The sequence below is a fragment of the Nasonia vitripennis genome (genome assembly GCF_009193385.2).
Source record: "Nasonia vitripennis strain AsymCx chromosome 4 unlocalized genomic scaffold, Nvit_psr_1.1 chr4_random0007, whole genome shotgun sequence".
NCBI lineage: Eukaryota > Metazoa > Arthropoda > Insecta > Hymenoptera > Pteromalidae > Nasonia > Nasonia vitripennis.
This window is the reverse complement of record NW_022279643.1, coordinates 1,255,447-1,277,860: the sequence shown is the minus strand read 5'-3', so window position 1 is coordinate 1,277,860 and position 22,414 is coordinate 1,255,447. Positions and strand designations below refer to the sequence as shown.

At 39.0% G+C, this 22,414-nt stretch overlaps 1 protein-coding gene across 7 annotated transcripts in view; it reads left to right on the top strand.

Moving 5' to 3' along the window:
• The window catches only part of LOC103316546, a 463,261-nt gene that overhangs the window by 40,231 nt on the left and 400,616 nt on the right, over positions 1 to 22,414 (top strand). For all 7 annotated transcript variants that reach the window (XM_031929967.2, XM_031929968.2, XM_031929964.2 and 4 more), the window contains exons 2-3: positions 5,633 to 5,900; positions 5,965 to 7,156. In XM_031929967.2, the coding sequence (XP_031785827.1) occupies positions 5,784 to 5,900; positions 5,965 to 7,156 (1,309 nt within the window). In that variant the 5' untranslated portion in view covers positions 5,633 to 5,783. The remainder of the gene's footprint in view (positions 1 to 5,632; positions 5,901 to 5,964; positions 7,157 to 22,414) is intronic.

The window sequence follows — 22,414 nt, the reverse complement described above, 5'->3', positions numbered from 1 at the left end:
TTATTATTATTAATAAACCAGGTAGAAAGGGAAAAAGTCCTTGGCTTGATTTTACTTCTACTTGTATGGAATTTTCTTGCTTACGTCCTCTACTAGAAAAACTTATATGGACTTAATTACCTACCTTTCGAAGAAAAATTTTTATTTTCAAGTAGCATTTATACTGTTTTATTATTAGAATTTCATCAAAATCCCGAAAAAATTCGTTCCTCAAAGAGTTGAATAATATTTTATGAGTTAAGCAGCCAAATTGAAATATATCTACTCCCTTAAAACGGCTCCAAAATGCAGTGATTTTGACGTTTTTTGGCAGTCAATAATTAAGAGAGTTTTAATTTTTCCAACTGAAAAAATTGTATCATCGCCTTGAGTTAGAATAATTTTTTCTGGTTTTCGATGCCGAGTTTCCTATCGCTTCTCGGAATCGAGGCGCCTAATCTCTCTCAGTTCCTATGGGGGAGGACATTTCTCATTTTAATATTAATTTGTCTTTTTATTTAAATTTTGTTTGTTTGTTTCTATTTGTTTGTGTTTTTATAAAGTGATTTTTTTTGCTAAAAGTCAGCATTTCACAGTTGCTTGGACAGAAATTGCGGCAAATTTATTACGCAATAAAAAAACAGTGCACACAACATTTTAATTAACCACTTAATATAACAGAAAGTACTTCATGTAACATACAATCTAATTCGCAGGATAGTCAAATGTTAAAAGAAGTACAAATCATTATAGGGAATAAAATATCTATGACATCAAAATTTGCCTTCGAAGCAGTCAACCGTCTTCTGCAAGATTTATATGATGTTAAAATAATATTTGGTGGTAAAATCTTGCTTGTCTCAGAAGATTTTAGGCAAACATTACCGGTTGTCCAACATGGTAATCGTATTGAATTTATTGGAAATTCAGTTATATGCAGTTACTTATAGTCGAATTTTATACGTATGATAATGCGAATAATTTTAAACAATGTCTATTAAATGTAGGTGACGGGAAACGTTCAAATTTGTGTGAAATAGAAAATGAATTGCTTGAAATCCCTGATGATATAATGATAAAAAATAATAATATTATTGTAGAAGTATTCGAAGATAAAATAAAAATAAATGACGAAAGTTTGAAAGATAAAGTTATATTGGCTCTTACAAACAATAATGTTTAAGACATCAACAATAGAATTCTAGATATTACGGAAGAGCCGACTGTTAAATATCTGAGCATTGATACTGCAGAAGATGCTGATGGAGAAAATTTTGATGTTATGTTACCAACAAAATTTCTTAATTTAATTACTCCTAATGGACTTCCACCACATACATTACAGTTAAAAGTCGGTGCCATTGTAATTGTTTTAAGAAACTTAAATTCAAATGATGGGCTTTGTAATGGAACAAGGTTGTTAACGAAAAAACTAATGAAATATTAAATTCAGGCTGAAATTTTAAATGAAAACAATACAAAAATAATTAATATTAATACAACGAATAAATCTATCGCCATCTGGAGAAGAAATATTGTTTAATATGGGCCGAAAACCATTCCCCCATACGTTTAGGTTTTGCCCTGACAATAAATAAATCACAAGGCCAAACAAACAAACAAGTTAGTATTTATTTACCAACGCCAGTTTTTAGCCATTGCCAATTATACCTTGCTCTATTAAGAGCTAAGAGTAGAAAAACATTAAAAATTTTATTGCTTAATCATGCAAAAATAGAAGGAGATGAATTAAAAAAAAAACTATACTGAAATCAATTTATATGATGTAAATCATAACAGACAATTTTTTAAAACAGCTGCAGTATTGAAATGAATGCATTCGCTGAAAATTATAGTAGAACATTTCATAAAACGGCTGCAGAATTTTAATAAATAGATGCTCTGAAACTTTTAAAAGGAAATTCTGTGAAATAGCTGCAGCATTTTGAAATAAATGCATGTGCTAAAAATCATAATAGAAAACTTCATAAATTGACTGCAGCATTTTAAGAAATAGATGCGCTGACACACTTAAAAGGAAATTTTGTGAAACGGCTGCAGCATTGCGCATGCGTGACAATGTGTATAAGTATCGTGAAAATTGGTTTCAGTGCTCAGTCTGCTCTGATCTTTAGGAGCGGTAATATCTGTAAATCATAGATATTTAAAACGATAAAAGTTTTTAGAATTTTCTAATGTAACTTTTTGAAGTGAATACTTCTATAGGCTCGCCGGGTACACATTTTACTGGGGAGTGAATCGACGAGCGACGACCGTCACGGCGCGGGCGACACGACAGAGCGATCATCACAACAGCAGCGGCAGCACTCTCCCGCCATCACGCACTCTTCGCCGCGCATGTTAGCATGCTCGCACAGCTCAGCTCTTTCCTTACATATCAGCCGCACTTATTTACACAAGCTGCAAGCGGCTATCGGGTTTTCTCAGATTTCGGACGCGCTAATATAGCGGTACCTTTTCATGGTACTTAAATTTTTTTGCGTCAACTAGGCGACGTGACTTTTTTAATATGCGCAAAACGTTTGCAGGTAAACATTATTGACTTATTGCGCTCGTGCAAAAATACACTCTTTAAATCTCGGACTACGCACGTTGTGTCATAAAATATCGTACGTTACTATTATTCTTATTATATTTTCTTTATTCGTATTATATTTTGCCTATCCTAAATTTACTAGTTGATCAATGATCACTTCACCTAAGATTTTTTAACTCTTTGTCAAAGTTGCGATTAAGTTGGAAAAATAAGAAAATGGCGGCGATTTACGCATCAAAATCACTAAATCAAAATTATAAAAATTTATCAAAAAAGTCACAATTAAATGCATCCTTCTAGATTAGTACATTGCACTCAACGAAGACGCATCTGAATTTGGGTCGAAGACTAATTCATTTCAGTTTTGCCACGAAGACTATAGTATATATATGTTGAACTATTGCGTCGAAGACTATAAAGTACATTTGCAGTCCCGCTGCGAAGACTAGTACATTTCTCACTCCGTATACGTTTGATTCTCTGGCAACGAAACTATGTAAAACTTTCCAAAATTTTACACCATCTATTTAAGTATTCACTTCTATCTGCTGTCCCCGAGACAGCCACATTTTTTCACTAGAAATATTTTAGTATCAGAAGTAAATAAAAAGTTTGGAAGGCTGTACCGGATATATTTATTTAAATATTTTCCTCTTATTTATCAATGATGTCTGTGCGTGCGCAACAGAATGAATAATTAGTGTAAAAAATTGATCTTAGTGTTTAGTCTACTCTGACCATTGGGTTTTCGGGTCTAAGTGTTACAAAGACATTAAAAAGCAACAAGTCTCGTAGCCAGAGACTGCGAACCACACGTTTACACGATCTTTAGAAAATATACAGTATATAAACGCGCGTAAACTAAAATAAACAAGACAACAAAGGACACACGCTACTAAGTAGTAGATATCGTTGTAATAGTAAAGGTGACGCTGGAAAATCAAGAACTCTGCCAAAACGGAGACGCAGGTGTAAAAATTATGAGAGTTCATCACCGCAGCCTTGCACTGGTCTGAAGGAATATTGAAGGATATGGTCACATGCGACCGATGCTTGTACATATTTTACGAAAATAATGTGCAGTGATTTTTGCAAAACTTTCTACACAGATCTTTGTGGAGATACCTGCTAAGATTTTCGCACAAATATCTTCATAGACACCCGCAAGGAATTCAAACGTTCGAAATGTAAAATACAGTATGTATCAAAGGGGCAAACGTAGCAGATTTTTCCCGCGGGTGAGTTTACTGCCCAAAGGAAGAAATCAATTTTTGTTCTATGTTGCATATAATTTTTTTTTCTAAAAATAGGGCCAACATGTTTTTTAATATTTTGTATTGTTTTTTTTTTTAATTTTACTTTTGTCCCGCGAACACTTTCACCCCGCGATATTTACTATTGCTTCACGAATTTTACTTTAACTCCGTAAATTTTCCTTTACCCCAAAAATGAAGTTTGCGTGAAAATTATGCTGCATTCTTCTTAACGGTGTCCCCTTGCTCGGTCTTAGAAGCGGTAGAACTTTTTGACTCTTTATCAAGAGAATTGCTAAGAGTCGGTCATAGCTTTTTCTTCGGGTAACCCACAGCACAGATGTCACAGGTGAGAATTTACGTATCCTCGATTTGCAGATAGCAAAAACCGTTGCACGTTGCATGATGGTGTTTACAGATCTCACACATTCTGGGCTTCTCATCTGTATGAACTGGTAACAGAAACCTTGTACTGCTGCATACTTAACACACTTTTATCTTTAAAAGAAAGAATATTGAGAACCAAAGATATTATTTGGCATGTGATCTGCTTTTTTCAGAATTTTTAAAATTTTCATAATCCATGCCTGAAAGTAGCGTTCGGCGCCTTCGACTCCGACTCGTGCTGAACACCTCACCCACGCTTGACATAGCTTATTTTCTCCCCTTGTCGAACAATGTACTATTTTTTAACCCAAAGATGTTCTTTAAATTGGTTTTTTACAAAAAGATTAAATGCATTTAACTAACTAAGTAGATATTGTCACACGTGAAGACTCACACGTATATAGCATAGCTAGTATAGCGCAATCGAGCATGAGTCGCCAAATACATGCATGGCAACAGCTCGGACTCACCCCGAAGCTCGATTCTCCCGACTCAGCGCGACTTCCCTTCCATGATTTCAGACGACTGCGCAAGTAGGAATCACACCATCCAGGGAGACTATAAAAGGGGGTGCATTCAGGCATTCAGCCTCATTTCTACCACCCACTAGACAGGTAGTTTTGACTTGGAGACGACAGATAGGATCATATAGTTAGAGACGCACATTCTCCGAGGTCACTTTAAACACGCATTTCTCTCTTCCATCAATCATTGTGAATTGCGACTAATAACTAGACTAATAAATAAATAGACACATTCACCGATAATCTCTCGTGTTCATTCATCACCCCGGTATTTTCACAGCAACCGTAAGCTTAACACCTCACGGAGAACAAACCATGGTTCCTTACACGTAACAATATTACTTTACTCTTTATTTCACTCTAAAGCTCGCAAATTGACCATATAAAATACGTGCTTTATATGAGTCAAGATAAAAGTACCGGTCATGAAACACTTTAAGACTTTTAATTGGACACCCGTGACGTGTATCGACACATAACAACGTTAAAACGTAAAGAAAAAAAAGTTAATACAAGATACTATTATAATGCCTATAAATAAAAAATGTATGCAGTAATATTTATTAAAGTGTTATAAATGTAGCTCAAATAGAGACATATCAAACATCAAACAACTGGACAAACTATGTAACGTTGTTTCATCAAATGGATAGCTCGAGCATAAACTTATCATAAGAATTATAAGAACTTTCAATGGTTATGAATTAACATTTATTGAAGCAAACCTTAATCTTAAACCTATCGCCCATTGATTGACACCATATTTGTTTTTTATTCAAGTATGTATTATAATCTCAATTCGAAATTAACTTGGAAATCCTAAAATAGTCTTTTATCACTAGTTTACTTACTTTAGTTCTTAACAAAACCAATAATACATAATTTATTTATAATGTAAAATTTATTTGCTAAAAGGCATTATTATTGAATAGGTCAGTGTGAAGATCGATATAATTATTAACATAAACAAGTTAATTAAGTAAAAAGTGAACGCACTGAGCCTGAACATATATTGAATACAATGCTCCTAATCAAATACAAGCGTATAGATTATAAATAGATTCTTAAATCTAACTTACAACAATGGAAAAAACTGCACAAACAACGCAGAATTGTAGTAACTATAAGTATAATGTATCAGATAATAAGTCAAATACTGCTACTCAAGGAGTAACGAGTTCAATGTCTCATGATTTCCAGGTTTGTCTTGTATTTATATTATTTTATGATAATTATATTGGTCATCATAAACTTAATTTTTTAGAAACTTACATCAAAAACAACGAAACAGCCACTAGAACTACCATATTCCTTGTGTTCGGAAATACAATCTGCGTATGCAGAAAATCAAAATTTTGAAAAAAAAATGCTTCCAAATCCACATTTAGAAGCTAATTGGTTTGATTTGCAAATTCAAAGAGCTTCTGATCAAATGCAAACTATTAAACAAATAAAATCAATTGAAAATCCCACAACAACCGAAATTATGAACGTTCAGGATGTTACGTATCAATATCACAATTTTATAAAAGACAATAGTCAAACGTCAATTTCTCATCAATGTTATGATAAAAAACCAGATAAGTTTTTGTCAGAAATAGATTTACCCAGCAACTCGATGGAAATATCTAAAGAGTTACAAATTTACGCTGATAACTCGTACGTTCCTTACAATCAAAATAGAGTGAGCGCATTTCAGGAAAAATATGAAAATAATGGTACTAATATTAATATACATTCTAAAAGTGATATAGAGATTGCAAAATGTAGTACCAAAATAGGCAAAGCTGTATCACACCCACATTTGTTATATCGGGATCAAACTAATAATACTAATAAAAGTTTAACTGTAATCAATTATCAAAATAAAACTTTTGTCACTGATGTAACAACTAATAATGACAAATGTAAAATGTTTATGAAAGAAATGCAAATAGAAAGAATTCATAAAAAAAATTTTACTAGTGAAAATATAGATTTGTGCACGCCAGAATCAAGCTTAGAAATCTCAACATCAGTGAAACAGATGTCATTAGATGAAAGATTAGAGCTTGAAAAAGCAAAGAAAACATTGCCAGAAAACTGCGAGGATAATTGCGAGACTATTTCAACTAAAAGTCAAAAGGATTCATATATAAAACAAACGAATAAAATAATACAAAATTGCGGACAAGATGAACAAAAATCTTTTTTTGTTACTGATACAAGTGAATTTGCCAAAAAGGCTCAACAAACAGATATTACGAAAGAAAGAACACTATACAATAAATTTGCAAACTTCAAAAATTATGATAAAATAAAACTGAATGCTGATCAATTCAAAGTGCACCAACAAGATGCTGATTCAGATTATGAGAAAACTGAACAATGTTCTTCAGTTATAGATTCCGGTCGAGGTTCTGTTGCATGCTCAAGTGAGAAAAAATGTTCAGCAGAAGAATTTGATTGTCTAAAAGGTATGGCATTTTAACATGAAATATAACCTAAAAAATATTTTAAATTATAAGTGATATAAAATCTGTTTTTTATTTAATTCTATTTTACGGTAGTTAGACATTTCACTTAAGGTTTGCCCGGTTGAAGAAGCCCTATTCATTTACGGGGACACACCACTCTTAAACTCTAGAAAAAATATTCACGAGGGAAAATTACAAAATTAAAGTAAATAATTTAAAATTTTTTTTAGTAATACGTGGTAATAAAACTCAAATTTACCGCGCTAAAACATGAATTAACCCTACTTACCCATTGTGGGACTCGGTGCAATGATGTGTGAATTTTTTCACTGCCCGTAATATTCCAAGTAACGAGTGGATCTTTAGAACTAAAATTTCAGAAGGACACTTTGTACACTTTTAGTTTTAGTATGAATACAGGGATTCAGATTCAAATGTTTAGAAAATCTTTTAAAAACAAAAAGGTTGCATAATAAGCAGAAAAAAAGGAAAAGATCCAGTATTTTTATCGCCAATACATGTCAAACTGTCCGTAGGATTCCAAGTGAACGAGTGGTTCTTTTAAGCTAAACTGTTCAAAGGACAGTTTGTACACTTGTAGTTTTAGTATGAACGCAGGGATTTTAATATGAATGAGTAGAAAATGTTTGGCGATAAAAATACTGGATTTTTCCTTTTTTACCGCTCATTATGCAACCTTTTTCTTTTTAAAACATTTCAATAAAAATCCCTGCATTTATACCAAAACTACAAGTGTACAAAATGTCCTCCTGAAAATTTCAGCCCACAAGAATCACTTGTTCTCTAGGAATCCAACAAACAGTAAAAAATTCACAAAACACTGCACCAATAGGTAAGTAGAGGTAATCCATGTTTTAGAACGGTAAATTTGAGGATTTTATTACCAGGTATCACTAATAAAAATATTAAATTATTTACTTTAATTTTGTAATTTTTCCTTGTAAATCTTTTTTTCAGGGTTAAAAAGTGTTCTGTCCTTAAATATTAAAAAAACCACTGCCAATTCATTGGCACGTAGTTAACTCTAAGTAGATTCATAGGTACAATAAATTTCTTAAAATATTTGTTAAGTGATTTTTGAATAGATTTTCTGTAAACGCGTCAAAATCATACGTAAAAGTTTGGTTTAGTATGAACTAGGAGGGTTACACCCCCCTGCTCGTTTCTCTCACCAACCTCGACTTTTAAATTGGGTAGTAATTTATAAGTTGAATATATTTCTATTGCAGTTCCAATTATAATTGTATACGGTATTCAAAAATCTTTTATGCTTAAACTATACTAGATACTAAATCCAGGCTGCAATCACTGGAGAGGGAGAGAGAGAGAGAGAGAGAGAGAGAGAGAGAGAGAGAGAGAGAGAGAGAGAGAGAGAGAGAGAGAGATAATAGAATCAAAATTTTGGAATTAATTTTTTTTATTTAGAGAGAATTGAAAGCAGTTAGTCGACCTTTGAATGACGTCATTTCTATCGAAGATGATTTAAAAGTACTAGACGATTTAGATGACGATTTACACCAAGAAACATTAACGAAATTCCGTACATCGATCATGACATAAACGAAAATCTCAACATCCAGACAACATAACCTATGAAGACAGGCTTCACAACTACAAGCTATGGCCAAAAGAATCAAGCCACAGACCCTAAATTTTAGCAGAAGTGGGTTTTGTTACAACTGCTAGAAAGACGAAGTGTACTGTTTCTGCTGCAACTGCGAACTATCTCAACTTCAACTAGGGGAAGATTTGTGAGGCAGGCACGCGATCTTCGCACCTGACTGCACTTATCTCAGAAACCGAAAAGGAGAAAAATTTATAAATGCAAACAAGAACTAAGGTATCTTTAAGTAAAATTAAATTTCTCCCAACAATAATTATAAAAAGCAACAATCAGAAGTAAAAATTATATTTTCATTCCCTACGGATTGTAAGCTATGTTTTTCCAGGCAAGTTAGAATCCTTTTTCTACCATGTTCACATTTAGCAACTTGTGCTCAAGGCTCTTTTTTATCAACCAAATGTTTCATTTGCAAGGAAATGATAGAATTGATGGCTTGCGTTAGCCTCCCTAAAAATACAGACGAGGAGTAGAGAAAGGAATCTGAATAAGCAAAATTAATAATTGACATACGCAAATTTCTAAATTACATATTATACTTCTTTGAAATAAGCAAACAAAAAGAATGTAAGTACTAATGGCATAATTAGGTTAAGGAATTATAATGCAATAATTATTATTAGATTAGAATCTCGACATCGCCACCATTTGAGTATTCGTTGACACATACAACGATCAGTAGAATTAGATAAATATTATATTTTATTCAAGGGTCATTATTATTTTTACTATAGAAATACTCTATTAATTGATAGTTATTCAAAGAGAAACGTAGGATAAACAACAACAAAAAAATCAAACCTATATATAATTCTATATACAATTGATTGCTTTATAAATTATTATGTCAAAAAGCTTGTTACTAACACTTTAAGCCAATAATTATATGTCATTGCATGTTAGATTATAGAAGTCAAAATATATGTATTGAAAAGAAATTAAAGAAATGAAAAAAATGCGTTCATAAAAATTACAGTAAGGAAATTATTATTGATTCTGAACTATAATTATAATTATTATATTATCACTATGTAAACGTCTATTCTATTAACGGACGAACAAATACCAGTATTCCAATTAAGTATTTTAAAATTAGTTTAAGAGCTCGTTAAATCAAACAGAAAAGAGAAAATCAAAGTATGAAAAAGTTATAACTAACTATAAGATATTATTGTATTAAACACAAAAGAAAAAAATTTAATATAGCAAATTATTAAATAAAATAAAGTATGAACAGCAGAAAAGTACAAAACAAAAATAATCAAATACCACAAAATAATATTATATTAGAATTAATCATAAATATTTAATAATGAATTGTATTTACCTAATAATAATTAAAATGATAAGAAAAAAAGGGGGAAAAACTTGAACTTTATTGTATATGTACGTCTATAAATTAATTATAAAACTATATCATTATAAAACAAAATCAGGAAACTTACCTTGTAAGCGTCAGAGGCTTACCTCAATACGCTCATCCCAGGGGGAAGGAGTAAAATGCTCACTTTTATTATATATCACAAACATTTTACAAGAATAAATTTGACCAAAGATAAATAGACAAAAAATAAAAACTCTGAATTAAAAGTAAAATCAATATTATAGAGATAACACCTTATCCATAGGAATTTAGGGAGATTAGGCGCTTCGATCCCGAGAAGCAATAAGAGAAAAATTAAGAACCAAGCATTATAAAGAGTTATCAAACCCAAAACGACAATACGAAAAATATAATTAAATTCAAAAACACATGAAGATTTATTGAAATTAAATAATAATGTTGTAAGCGCTCGCGAATATAGGCAAACCCGTACAATTAAAGTCACAATGTAAAATTAGTGAACGTGCAATGCATCCCTCACGATCCAAATAGTACAAACAATTTATCGACTACAAGAAGGAATACTTCCTACCAAAAATGTTAATAATACAACAACGAAGTAACGATAAGAATGACGTTCACGAATGGAAAGAGGAGACAGAAAAGAGAAGAAGCCGCAAAGTCAAGATAAGGAGTTCACGCATAGATTCGCAGAAGGCAATATCTCCATTACATCTACACGCAGTAGAGTATATGTCATATTACGAGAATGAGAAAGAGAAAGACCACAAAGAAGCTGAGGATATATAAGACCTGGGGTGCAAGTCGAATGACGCTAAATTTTTAAAGTTACTTGGATCGTGCGGAAGCTCTGCCCGTTTTCCTATCGACTCTCGTACTTTTCCTTTCTCTTGAAATTATTCGAGCAGCACTTACAAATAAAATACATCAATTTGTTTCTTGTATAGTCGAATTGCGATTACAAACGCTCTTCGTTCTTTCTCTGTTTTAAATAATTATAATACTCGTGTGTGTAACGAACTATCTTGTGAACCTAATAAACAAATCAAAGTCAATTAAGCAATTTTAAATGTGCACGTGAGTGAAATTATTTTGCGAGTATCCCAGCCCATTGCGTTGATCCAGTCCGAGGCCCCGTCGTACTATATAACTGAGAGGATGAGAAAGTAGCAGAGCCGTTCGAACCCGACAATAAAAGAAAAGGTAAGTGTTTTTCAATACAGTAATAGGCCTCAAGGGTTCCTCTTTCTTATTGACGTGACGGCAAAGGGTCACGATCTAACAAATAATTAGTCCGCGCGTTAACTTGTCGTTCCAAAAGTGTTCTCGGATAGTTACCTCTTGCTGTTCCTCAGAATCGCGGAGATAGCTAAGCACCGTCGGCGCTTATATTCTCTATATCGAGAGTAATTGTCACCTTCCGTGCTCCGATATTCTAAATAACCGCAAAACGATACTGTCCGATGAAAATTGCCGCATCTATGACATAACAGTAAGCTAGTCGAGTTATTTTGGAGCCTTTTTCACCTAATTGCTTGCGTTCTCAGCACCTAAAAAGAAAAATGAGTAAATAAACAAGTTTCGTGTTTTCTGTGCTCCAATCTGTTGTGCTGTGGTGATCGCGCTGATATCAGCTGATCTATTTCTTTGCCTCCGTGAGCCTCGTGTCGCCGCCTTCACTGCTGCCGTTCCGGAGTCATCTTCGGCGTCTTGTGGCTGCACCTCGGAGTCGTGACTGGAGCCCGAACGTGCCCTCCTGGAGAGGTGGTGCTACCGGTGGTCTCTGCAAGACTTTCCGGTACATTCGGGGTGAACTGAATCAGGCACTTGTGCATCGGCTGGCTGGCTGAGTGGTCCGTCATCTTAGGGTCTCTCTCTCTCTCTCTCTCTCTCTCTCTCTCTCTCTCTCTGGCGCTGGTACGGAAGAGTCTTCCCAACGGCTCCTAAGCGTCAGGCAAAAAAACTGCAATCTTTTTGCAATTTTAAGAGCCGGGAAGGATTTCCGCAAAAAGTTGTGCTACATAACCTCAATCATCCAGAGACGTGCTTTACTATCGTTGTGCTCCGCCAATCTCCGACTCAGTGATCCGCATCGTACCTGCAAGGCACAAGCTCAGTATTTTTAATCAGTACAGTGTTGTGAGTGGAGTGAAATCGTGCAGTGCGGTGTTTATAGACTACGAGAGCAGCTATAGCTATAGCTATATTTCTATCTCTATCTATTCGTCACAGCGTTGCCAGTCGTTGTCGTTGCTAAGCCGGAACTTTATTTTTCTGACACCAGTGGGCAGCACTCTCCGAGCCAGCGAACTGCAGTATAGTACAGCAGCTCCACCACCAGGTGGCCCCGACACGGCGTACGCAAACACGCACCCAAAAGAGCGTCCTGAAGGCTCTTATACAGAGACTACTCTGGCCACCGCACACCACGGCGCTCTTCACCTTATTTCCTGCACCACTTGTCGACTGAGCCGAATTACCTCCCGTGGATAAAGTCGATTGCGTCATTTGTTTTAAACACTATGTTGAAACCTGAGGGAGATGACGAACAACTGTTGGTGCATACATCGTGCAAGACTTGCACTGATATCATTGCTTTGCGTAATCCGCGCAAATGCGACAAATGTGGCTGGTACTACCATCCTAAGTGTACGCCTATTCAGGCAATTAAGGAAGGTGGCAAGACTATACAAGTCTGCATGAACTGCTTGGTAGCTGCTAATAAAACTCCACGCAGCACCTCTACCTCTTCTCCATCTTCACGAAGCAGCAGCCCTCTGCTCCAACAACAAACACGCTACAGTAAACCGGTTTCTGCACCAGCATCGCGCTCTTCTAGTCCTTCACGTAAAGAAGATCCCGTGCTCAACAAAATACTGGACAAGCTAAATAAACTTGACAACATAGAGAAGCAGCAGAATGCAATGCATAACCAGCTTTCTGAGAGCAAGAGTTTTCTGGAGAAGAGAATGACAGCCATTGAGAAGTCCCTGGAGCCGCTGAAGGAGATATCGGCGCTGATTAACCGTGTAACGGTGGTGGAAGGGGATGTGGCTGCTTTGAGGGCTGAGCAGGAGGAGATTAAAGCTAAGCTTGAACAACTGCTGGCGAGTGGTGCTGGCTCTTCTTCTTCGTCTCCATCGAATGCTCCGGCTCTATTTACCGAGACAATCCAACAGCTCCGTGAAGCCAACACGAGAATCCAGGCGCAATTGGATGGCGTTGTGTCGTCCCAGGCAAAGCTCTCTGCAGAATTGGTCATAACCGGCCTGACCTTTTCGGAGACGACATCCTTAAGGCACCTTGCCTATGCAGCTCTTCGGTCATTGGACGCTGAGCTAACGAGAGAGACATTATCTCTGTGCGACCCCTGGGAAGGGTGAGAGTAGCCCGCAATGACACTGCGGACGCTTCTGATGCAAGCCCTGGAGCAGTCAGGTTGCCGCTCTCAGTCTCACTATCCAGGGCGCTCATGCACTCGCTCATCTCTGCTAAAATCAAGATTCGGAAGCTACATACTACGCAGCTGTCTAGCGAATTGCTGCATAAGGCCCGCGTTGCACTACCGCTTCCGGATTCATTCAACAACGTCAACGAATGGTTGCCGTCTGATGTCCTTCGGCTCCGCAAACCTGTGAGGGAGGCTGCAAGAGAGCACGGCTGCACCACGTTTGTGAGGGATGGTCGAATAAACATCAAGCTAAAGAAGGAGGATCGTGCTGTGAAGATTGCGTCGGATGAAGATCTGAAGAAGTTTTAGGCTCGATTACAGCCAACTGAAGTACACACCCCTCATTCCACGTAGATCACCATCATCTGAATCGTTCACCACATCTTCAATCACTCCTAAGGTAACTCTGTCTGAGGGTCTAAGAGTCTGCCATTTCAATGCGAACTCTCTTACGGGTCACATTGAGATGGTCAGGCTCTTCTTGTCCACTCGTCCCCTCTTTCACGTGATAGCTGTGACGGAAACCTGGCTTGACGAGAAGGTAACTTCTATCCCTTCACTGGAAAACTATACGCTCTACAGACGTGACAGAAACAGGAACGGGGGAGGTGTGGCCCTCTATATACATCACTCACTGACTGCAAACGTATTATCATCCTCTGATGGAGCTTGGTCGGGCAAGCCAGGCAAACCGGAGTACCTTTTCTGTGAGGTCTCCGCGAAGGGAGTTTCAGCCATCTTTGTGAGAGTCGTGTATCGTCCACCACATGCCCCGTTTATTCAGGATAATAACTTCATTGAACAGCTGACTACTTTTATGCACAACTATTCCACAAAGGTCATTATGGGTGATTTCAACGCTGACCAACTCTCCTCATCCGAAGATGCCAAGTTCATCAAGGCCTATATTGAGGAAAACTCCTTATTCTCGGTCCCTTATGGTGCCACGTACCATAAACAGGATTCCGACACCTGGCTTGACCTCTGCTTAATTGATGAGCAGAATCGCCTGCTATCACACTACAAGACTGATACTCCTTTCACCAACGGACATGACCTAATCACTGCCACTCTCGACGTACAGATCTCACGCTACGTACCTAAAGCATACTCTTACAGAAACTACAAGGGAATCTGTGCCGAGAAGCTAAGGGCCTTCCTTGGCATATGCGACTGGTCATCTCTCGCTACGTCATCACTCGACGAATGCATCACCCTTCTTAACGCTAACTTAACGAACGCCATAAATCATCTCGCCCCATCACGGACTGTTACTCCAAGACGTAAACATCACCCGTGGTTTACCACGGCTCTTCGTGACCTCTTGACTGAACGGGACAGAATTTACAGAAGGTTTCGCAGAACTCGTCTACCTTGTGATCGATATTATTATAGAGTAGCAAGGGACGACGCTCACAGACAGGTTGAGAAGGCCAGGCTGAATTATTATTATTCACGCCTGTCAACCCTAACTGATGTCGCTGAGATTTTGAGAGAGCTTGAGAACCTTTGAATCACCACCTCTAAAGCACCATCACCTTCTCGCTTCTCTACAGATGACCTCAACAAACACTTTAGTTCCATCTCAAATGATCCACTGGCTCCTGCAGTTGAGGTTTTTCTGCGTACCCTCGAGAGTCTAGACTTCCCTGAGCATTTCAACTTCAAGGTTATTACAGAATCGGACGTTTTGGCTGCTGTGTCGCACTTCCACACCCAGGCCAGAGGCAACGATGGCATCCCACAGGTTGTAATTTCAAAGGCACTACCCGTACTCGCTCCTTTACTATATCGGATTTTCAACCTGTCCTTAAGCGAGTCACGTTTCCCCTCTGCCTGGAAGATGTCGCTGGTACGAGCACTGAACAAGGCCAGTTCACCAACAGCCCTGACTGACTACCATCCAATTTCTCTCCTCTGTTTTTGATCAAAGGCGCTGGAGTGGCTGGTGCACAGGCAAGTCTCGGAATATCTTGAATCAAGACTACTCATTGACAACCTACAAACAGGCTTCCGCACCGGTCACAGTATACAGTCTGGCTTAATTAAGCTGACTGATGATGTCAGGCTTGGCATAAACAAAAAGAAAGTCACGCTTCTGTTTCTATTTGATTTCAGCAAGGCGTTTGATACGGTGTGTCACGTCAGGCTCCTGAGAAAGCTATCCTCTTTCGGCTTCTCCAAGCAGATCATCCGCTGGCTTGCATCTTACCTTAGGGGAAGAAAGTAGGCCGTTATTGGTGACAACGACGAGCTCTCCACCTTCCGGCCCCTGAACATCGGTGTCCCGCAGGAATCGGTTCTAGGTCCCCTGCTGTTCGCGTTGTACATCAATGACATTGGTTTTTGCCTGGATTCAGATGTGTCCCATCTAATCTATGCGGATGACTTGCAAATATACAGCCAATGCCACCTTGAGGAGCTCGATTCTCGTTCTGACAAGATGAGAGCTAATGCCGAAAGGATAATGGGCTGGGCTGCACAAAATCACCTTAAACTTAATGTCCTGAAAACTAAGGCAATTGTCCTGGGCTCCCCCTACTGCATTAATGCTTTACCAACTGTTGCTAATACCTACATCAACATAGGGGGAGCCCGGGTCGACTATGAATCATCCGTGCGAAATTTGGAGTTGGTGCTTGACTCCAAACTAACGTGGAAAGAGCACGTTACACAACTATGCAAACGTGCTCACTCATTAATGTATAGGCTTTACTTTTTCAGGAAAATTACCAATCTCAGGTTGCGTAAACATCTCGTGCAAGCACTCCTATTTCCAATCATCGACTACTGCTCATTGGTATACTGTGACCTGACCCAAGAACTTGACACAAAACTCCAGAGACTCGTAAACACGGGAATTCGATACATCTATGGTGTAAGGAGGGACGAGCACATCACCCCCTACAGGCGTGAACTGCAATGGCTTACAACTACCGGAAGTAGAAAGTACTTTGCAGCCTGTTTTCTACGAAAACTGTTTAACACAGCTGTGCCTTTCTACATCTTGGCCTTTTTTGACTTTCACGTCGCGCACAGGCCTGTGAGGGGGGAGGTGACGCCTCTGGACATCCCGACTTTCAAGACGGAGACGCTGAAAGGTTCATTCCATATCTCATACCTCATGCCTCATACCTCTGGAACTCGCTACCATCACGCCTTCGCAACACTACATCCATGTCATACTTCAAACAATTAGCTAAACACACTTACACTCCTCCACTCTATATATATCATCTCTCTCTCACACACACACACAAATTATAACTGGTTTTACTTTATACTGTTATTTTTGAATTGTACAACACAATGTACAGAAATAAAACTTATTTAATATAATCTAATCTAATCTCTCTCTCTCTCTCTCTCTCTCTCTTTCTCTCTCTCTCTCCCTCTCTCTCTCTCTCTCTCTCTCTCTATACGGGAATCCGATACATCTATGGTGTAAAGAGGGACGAGCACATCTCCCCTTACAGGCGTGAGTTGCAATGGCTCACCACCGCCGGACGTAGGAAGTACTTCATGGCCTGTTTTCTTAGAAAAATTTTCAACACCTCAATACCAGCTTATCTACTAGCCTATTTTGACTTCCACGTCGCACTCAGGCCTGTCAGGGGCGAGGTGACTCCACTGGACATCCCGTCCTTCAAGACGGAGACGCTGAGGAATTCATTTTTCATCAGCGCCTCCTACCTCTGGAACAGCCTTCCATCTCAACTTCGCGACACACTATCCATATCACACTTCAAACAAGCAGCCAAAAATTATTTCTTTAATTTGGAAAACACATAAACATCGCACAAACATACATACATTCTCTTTCATCTCATGTCATCTCTCAACATCACACACACCTTATACTATATACCCTTACACAAATTTTATTTATTCCTTTATCATAATACACTATATTTGTTATATGTACAACAAAATGTACAAAAATAAAGAGCAATTAATCTAATCTAATCTAATCTCTCTCTCTCTCTCTCTCAGCCACCGCACTCAGTCTGGCCTAATTAAGCTAACTGATGATGTCAGGGTCGGGATAAACAAAAAGAACGTGACACTTCTCCTCCTCTTTGACTTTAGCAAGGCGTTTGACACTGTATGTCACGTCCGGCTCCTGAGAAAGCTATCCACCTTCGGCTTGTCTAAGCAGGTCGTCCGCTGGTTTTCCTCCTATCTCACTAGGAGAGAGCAGGCCGTCGTTGGTGACAATAACGAGCGTTCCTCTCCGCGGCGTCTTAACATCGGCATCCCGCAGGGCTCCGTCTTAGGTCCCTTGCTGTTCGCATTGTACATCAACGACATCGGTTTCTGCCTTGATTCCGATGCTTCCCATCTTATGTATGCGGATGACTTGCAAATTTGTAGTCAATGCCACCTTGAAGAGCTCGATTCTTTATCCAGGTAGTGAGGGCGTGGAGCTCTTTGACAAGACCCTGCATGTCCGCCGCTGCTACTGAAGAGGCAGCGGCAGAAGAGAACCCCGAGTCAGGAGGGGAAGCTACACTTTGAGTCTCAATAGTGAAGGGACGCAGTAGGTCAGATGATGCATCGTTCCTGAGTTGCTTGCAGCACTTGAGTAACCTGCCCTGGCTGTCGACACCAATTCTGCCAGAGCAGGAGGAGTGGTAGAGTTTGGAGCATCCAGCACAAAAAACTTCCTCTGAAACATCTACTTTGCAGTAAGGGCAGACTCTATTATCTGCCATTTCACCCGATGCTACACTCACAGACAACCACAGCAACACACGGAGTCAGGACAGCACAGCACCAAACAGCAAACAGCAGCAGCGATAACCAGCTCCGGAAAAGCTTCCTCGGTAACGCGCGTGGGCTCCAAGATCGAAGCCCGGTGCACCACGGCTGGAGCACCTCGGGAACAGCAAAGCGGACAACAGCAACACCACGGACACCAGGAACCCCCGGCACCGCTCCAATCCTCAACCACAACAGCAGCACAATTTCGAGCGTGGCCAAGAGTGAGGGATCAAACGCAGCTCGATACGAGTCACCACGAGTTCAAACGGCCCGTCGAGGTAATTCGTCGTAATTGGGTCGTTATGGACGTAGAGGACCATGATTTTGTAATAATTGTGTAGGGCGATGGATGATCTTGGCTAGGTACATGGCTTTATCGACCGGCTGATTTGAACCATAGGGGTTTGCAAGGTGCGCAATGAACTTAGTCAAAATACATAAAATATCCACTTTTTCCCAAAATCTCAAGTGCAATAAGGCCTTTTTACGTCCGTAATCGAGGCACAAAAAAAACTCATTTTTTCCAGTTTTCTTATTATTAAAAAAATAAGTGGTCAAATCACTTGAAATGTTAATGGGATATAATTTGAAACATGACCCATCAATATGATTTTTTTTCGTAAGGTTGATGTTTAGTTTTATAGATATAAATTTAAAAAAAAATCACCTTTTTCATTCTATCTGCTGAACAAAGCGGTCGATTCCAAGGGACAAACAAGGAAAAGTTGGTAATTTTATTCTCTTTTAAATGCATTTTAGTTGAATTGTTTGTCACAATTGGATGTTAAAAAAAAACGCAAAATAGTGTTTTTCAAAAATCAAAAAATGGTCATAAAAAACTGTTTTTCCCGAATTCAGAATACAAAAATATATGCATGTCAAATTTTATTGATATCGATGAAGTAGTTCCAGAAATATTACGGTATACATACACACACACACACACACGCACGCACACACGAATAGAGCGACACTTTTCCCCTCACTGCCCGCTGACTCAGATAGCATGCGTGAAAAAGCACGCTCAACCAGTAGACGATCGTCTTAAGTATTTTCCCCACTATCACCACCACCACTACTACTATTTTTGCGCAAATATGCACTATCGTGCTCGAGACAGGCTCTATCTAGAGGGTTTCTGCCGGTCTCACCACGTACCAGTCTCTTCTTAAGATGAGTACTAGGTCCGAGAAATTAATATCCTGGTATATGCATCTCGCAAAGCACTCAGTTGATTAAAGTATCTAATAGATATTAGATTAGATGGCTCTGAGTTTACTCTTTGTGGTTCTGCTATTTTATATGTCCGAGCTTAAACTGTTTTAGTACTACTACTTGTTTTTTAGCAGTTACTCTTTTTATTGTCTTTACGATAATCTAAAAATGCCATATTATTCCGATTAGCTGATTTCTCCCTCTTTTCGCCGTAGTTCTTCTTTTCCTCCTTTTCGTCGTCGTAGTCTTCGTCACTACCGCTTCCACTAGATACTAGTTGTATCGGTACTGATAATGTCGGGTTAGAAGCAGCCAGCAGAGAATTGTTATTGCTACTGCTGTTAGAAACTTCTAGTGTTGCCGTTGCTACATCAATATAAAGTTTCTAATTGCCTTTAAATTCAGAAGAACGTGTGTCTTCCGTAGTACGCGAACACTATGATCGAATCCACGAAAAGGCGGCCTCTCTTTACTTCTGACAGCTTCTTACAGTAAGTCTACAATATTAATATCAATATCTACCATAATAGTGCCGAGTTTATTCCATGCAATGCTACCAGATCGATGTGAGCTATTTATTAGATTTCGCGCATTTTCACGAAGGCTTGGTGGCATACTATTGATAATATGTAGATCAGATATTATTCCACCATTAACAGGAGCGTCTATGGCTCAGTTGGTTAAGGCGTACGCCTTAGCCGTCCGAAACACGTTCGCTCAAGGGGTCGTGGGTTCAATTCCCGGTGAAGTCACTTGGATTTTTTCTGAGTTACTTTCAGCGGCAAAAGTACCCAAGACTCCGGCTGTTTCGAGGCAGGTTTTTTCGCGGAATTTTTCTTCGGTGTAGTTCCGGCTTTTCCCTGTCTCACAGGCGTAAGCCTGGGCGAATGCGAAACAGTGGTAGGGACCAAAGGTAAGGCAGGAATTAAGGTATCCTACCCGATGCATTAGGCAGGGAGCGCCGGCCTTACCGTTGTGGACATGGTCTAATACGGGAACTTCTCCGGGGAAAGCTACACTGAGAGACGGGCCCGATGCCCTCTCGAGGGCAGAGCTGGCTTAAGCAGTGTCTGAAAATATGGCCCTCATCGGAGAAGTCTCTTAGGGTGGAAAAATATACGTATGGGATATAGGGAAGTAAAAAAAGAGATAGGATTGGGCACTACTTCCACACAGAGGTGGCGGAAGGCCCCCGGCAGCTGGGCCGAAAGGCTGCGCCGGTAATGGAAAGATAAAAAGATTATTCCGTCATTACCATTTATAGTAATCGAGTGTGGTAATGTGATGATGCTTTATCGGCAGTCGGTAACGATGATTCATTAACGGCTTGATCGTCCTCGCTACTTTTTTTGTAGTATAGAACCTTTGCAAGGCCACCTTTGTCCAGTCGTAATACTTCGAAGCCCGGTGACTGAACTGTGATTAGACGGTAGCCATTACTATCCACACCACACTTATCACTGACAGCTGTCTTTGACAGTGGTAGTGGTGCGGCTGCTATTATTGATAGACATTGGCGTTTTTGTTGTTGCTAGTGCTGTCTCATACGCTCGATATACTCTTAAAGTACTAAAATTATTTTTCTAGCACGTTCCATGTTGATAAAACAGGCTTTACTACTACTGACACAAGGTATCGAGCTTTACTTAAAAGTCTCTTGCGACCTTCTATTGTATGTCCCGGAGCTATGATTTTGTGCAGTAATAGTGCGTGTTTACGCAACTTGCTCTCATAATGTCTGCTCAGTGGTATGTACTCATGCAGAACATTCAGTACACACTCGACCAGGCTTATCACAAATTTTAGACAGGCTTGACGCAGTAAAGCAGCGCGTTGCACCGTGTCAATATGACAGCACAGCACTTTCAATATATACAGATACTTTTGTCTAATGGGATAACGATGGCACTGCTGTTGTCCTGATGTTATCTGTGCTGATGCTTCGGCCATTGCCGATTTTGCATGATTTATCAAACACAAACGACTTGCACATTGTTGGTGATGAAGTTGCTTTTAATCTGTTTCAGCGGCACATATACATACTGATGCCGATCGAACAAGAAAATGCACGTGTGATAACGAACATTTTCCGGTGTATCCTGTGTAACATGGCAAACCCGAGGTGAGGGAAAAACTCAATCTGGATCATTTCTTGCTCATGTACTTTTGACATTTACTGGTAATCTTCATCAATACCTTAATTTACCTGAGCGCCAGGTGAATGAATTCCTAGTTAGCTAGATAGAGCATGTAATCGCAGATGGAAATCTGCTAAATTGAATCACTCGGTATTCATGTTTTCTTATTTTTTTTTTAAGTAGCATTTGGAACTCTTAAGTTCATCGCCTTATCTACGCAAGCCTTCCACGCTGCCCTATCTTGTGACAACCCCACCCAAGATGCACCCAAGATGCACCCATTCGATCGACACCCACCCGTCCTATTTCTACTAGATCCGCTTTTACGTTGTCCTCCCATCTGCGTCTAGGTCTACCTAGAGGTCACGTTACCTTCAGCCTGCCCTTTATGACACGCGCTGCCGTACGGTTGTCTCCCATTCTCGCTACAGGCCCTGCCCACCCCAATCTGCGTGATTTTATTATTCCGTTAATATTTGGTGATGCGTACAGATTGTGTAACTCATTATTGTATATTCTCCCCCATTCCCCGGTTTGCTCGTCTTTCTTCGGCCCGTATATTTTTCGCAAAACTTTATTTTCAAATACCCTGAAACGGTTGTCCGTCTGCTTAGTGATTAGTCACGGCGCAGAAGCAAGCATTACCCGAATGAAGTCTCTTATTTATTTCGACATTAATCTTGTTTCTATCATTTCGTTGCAC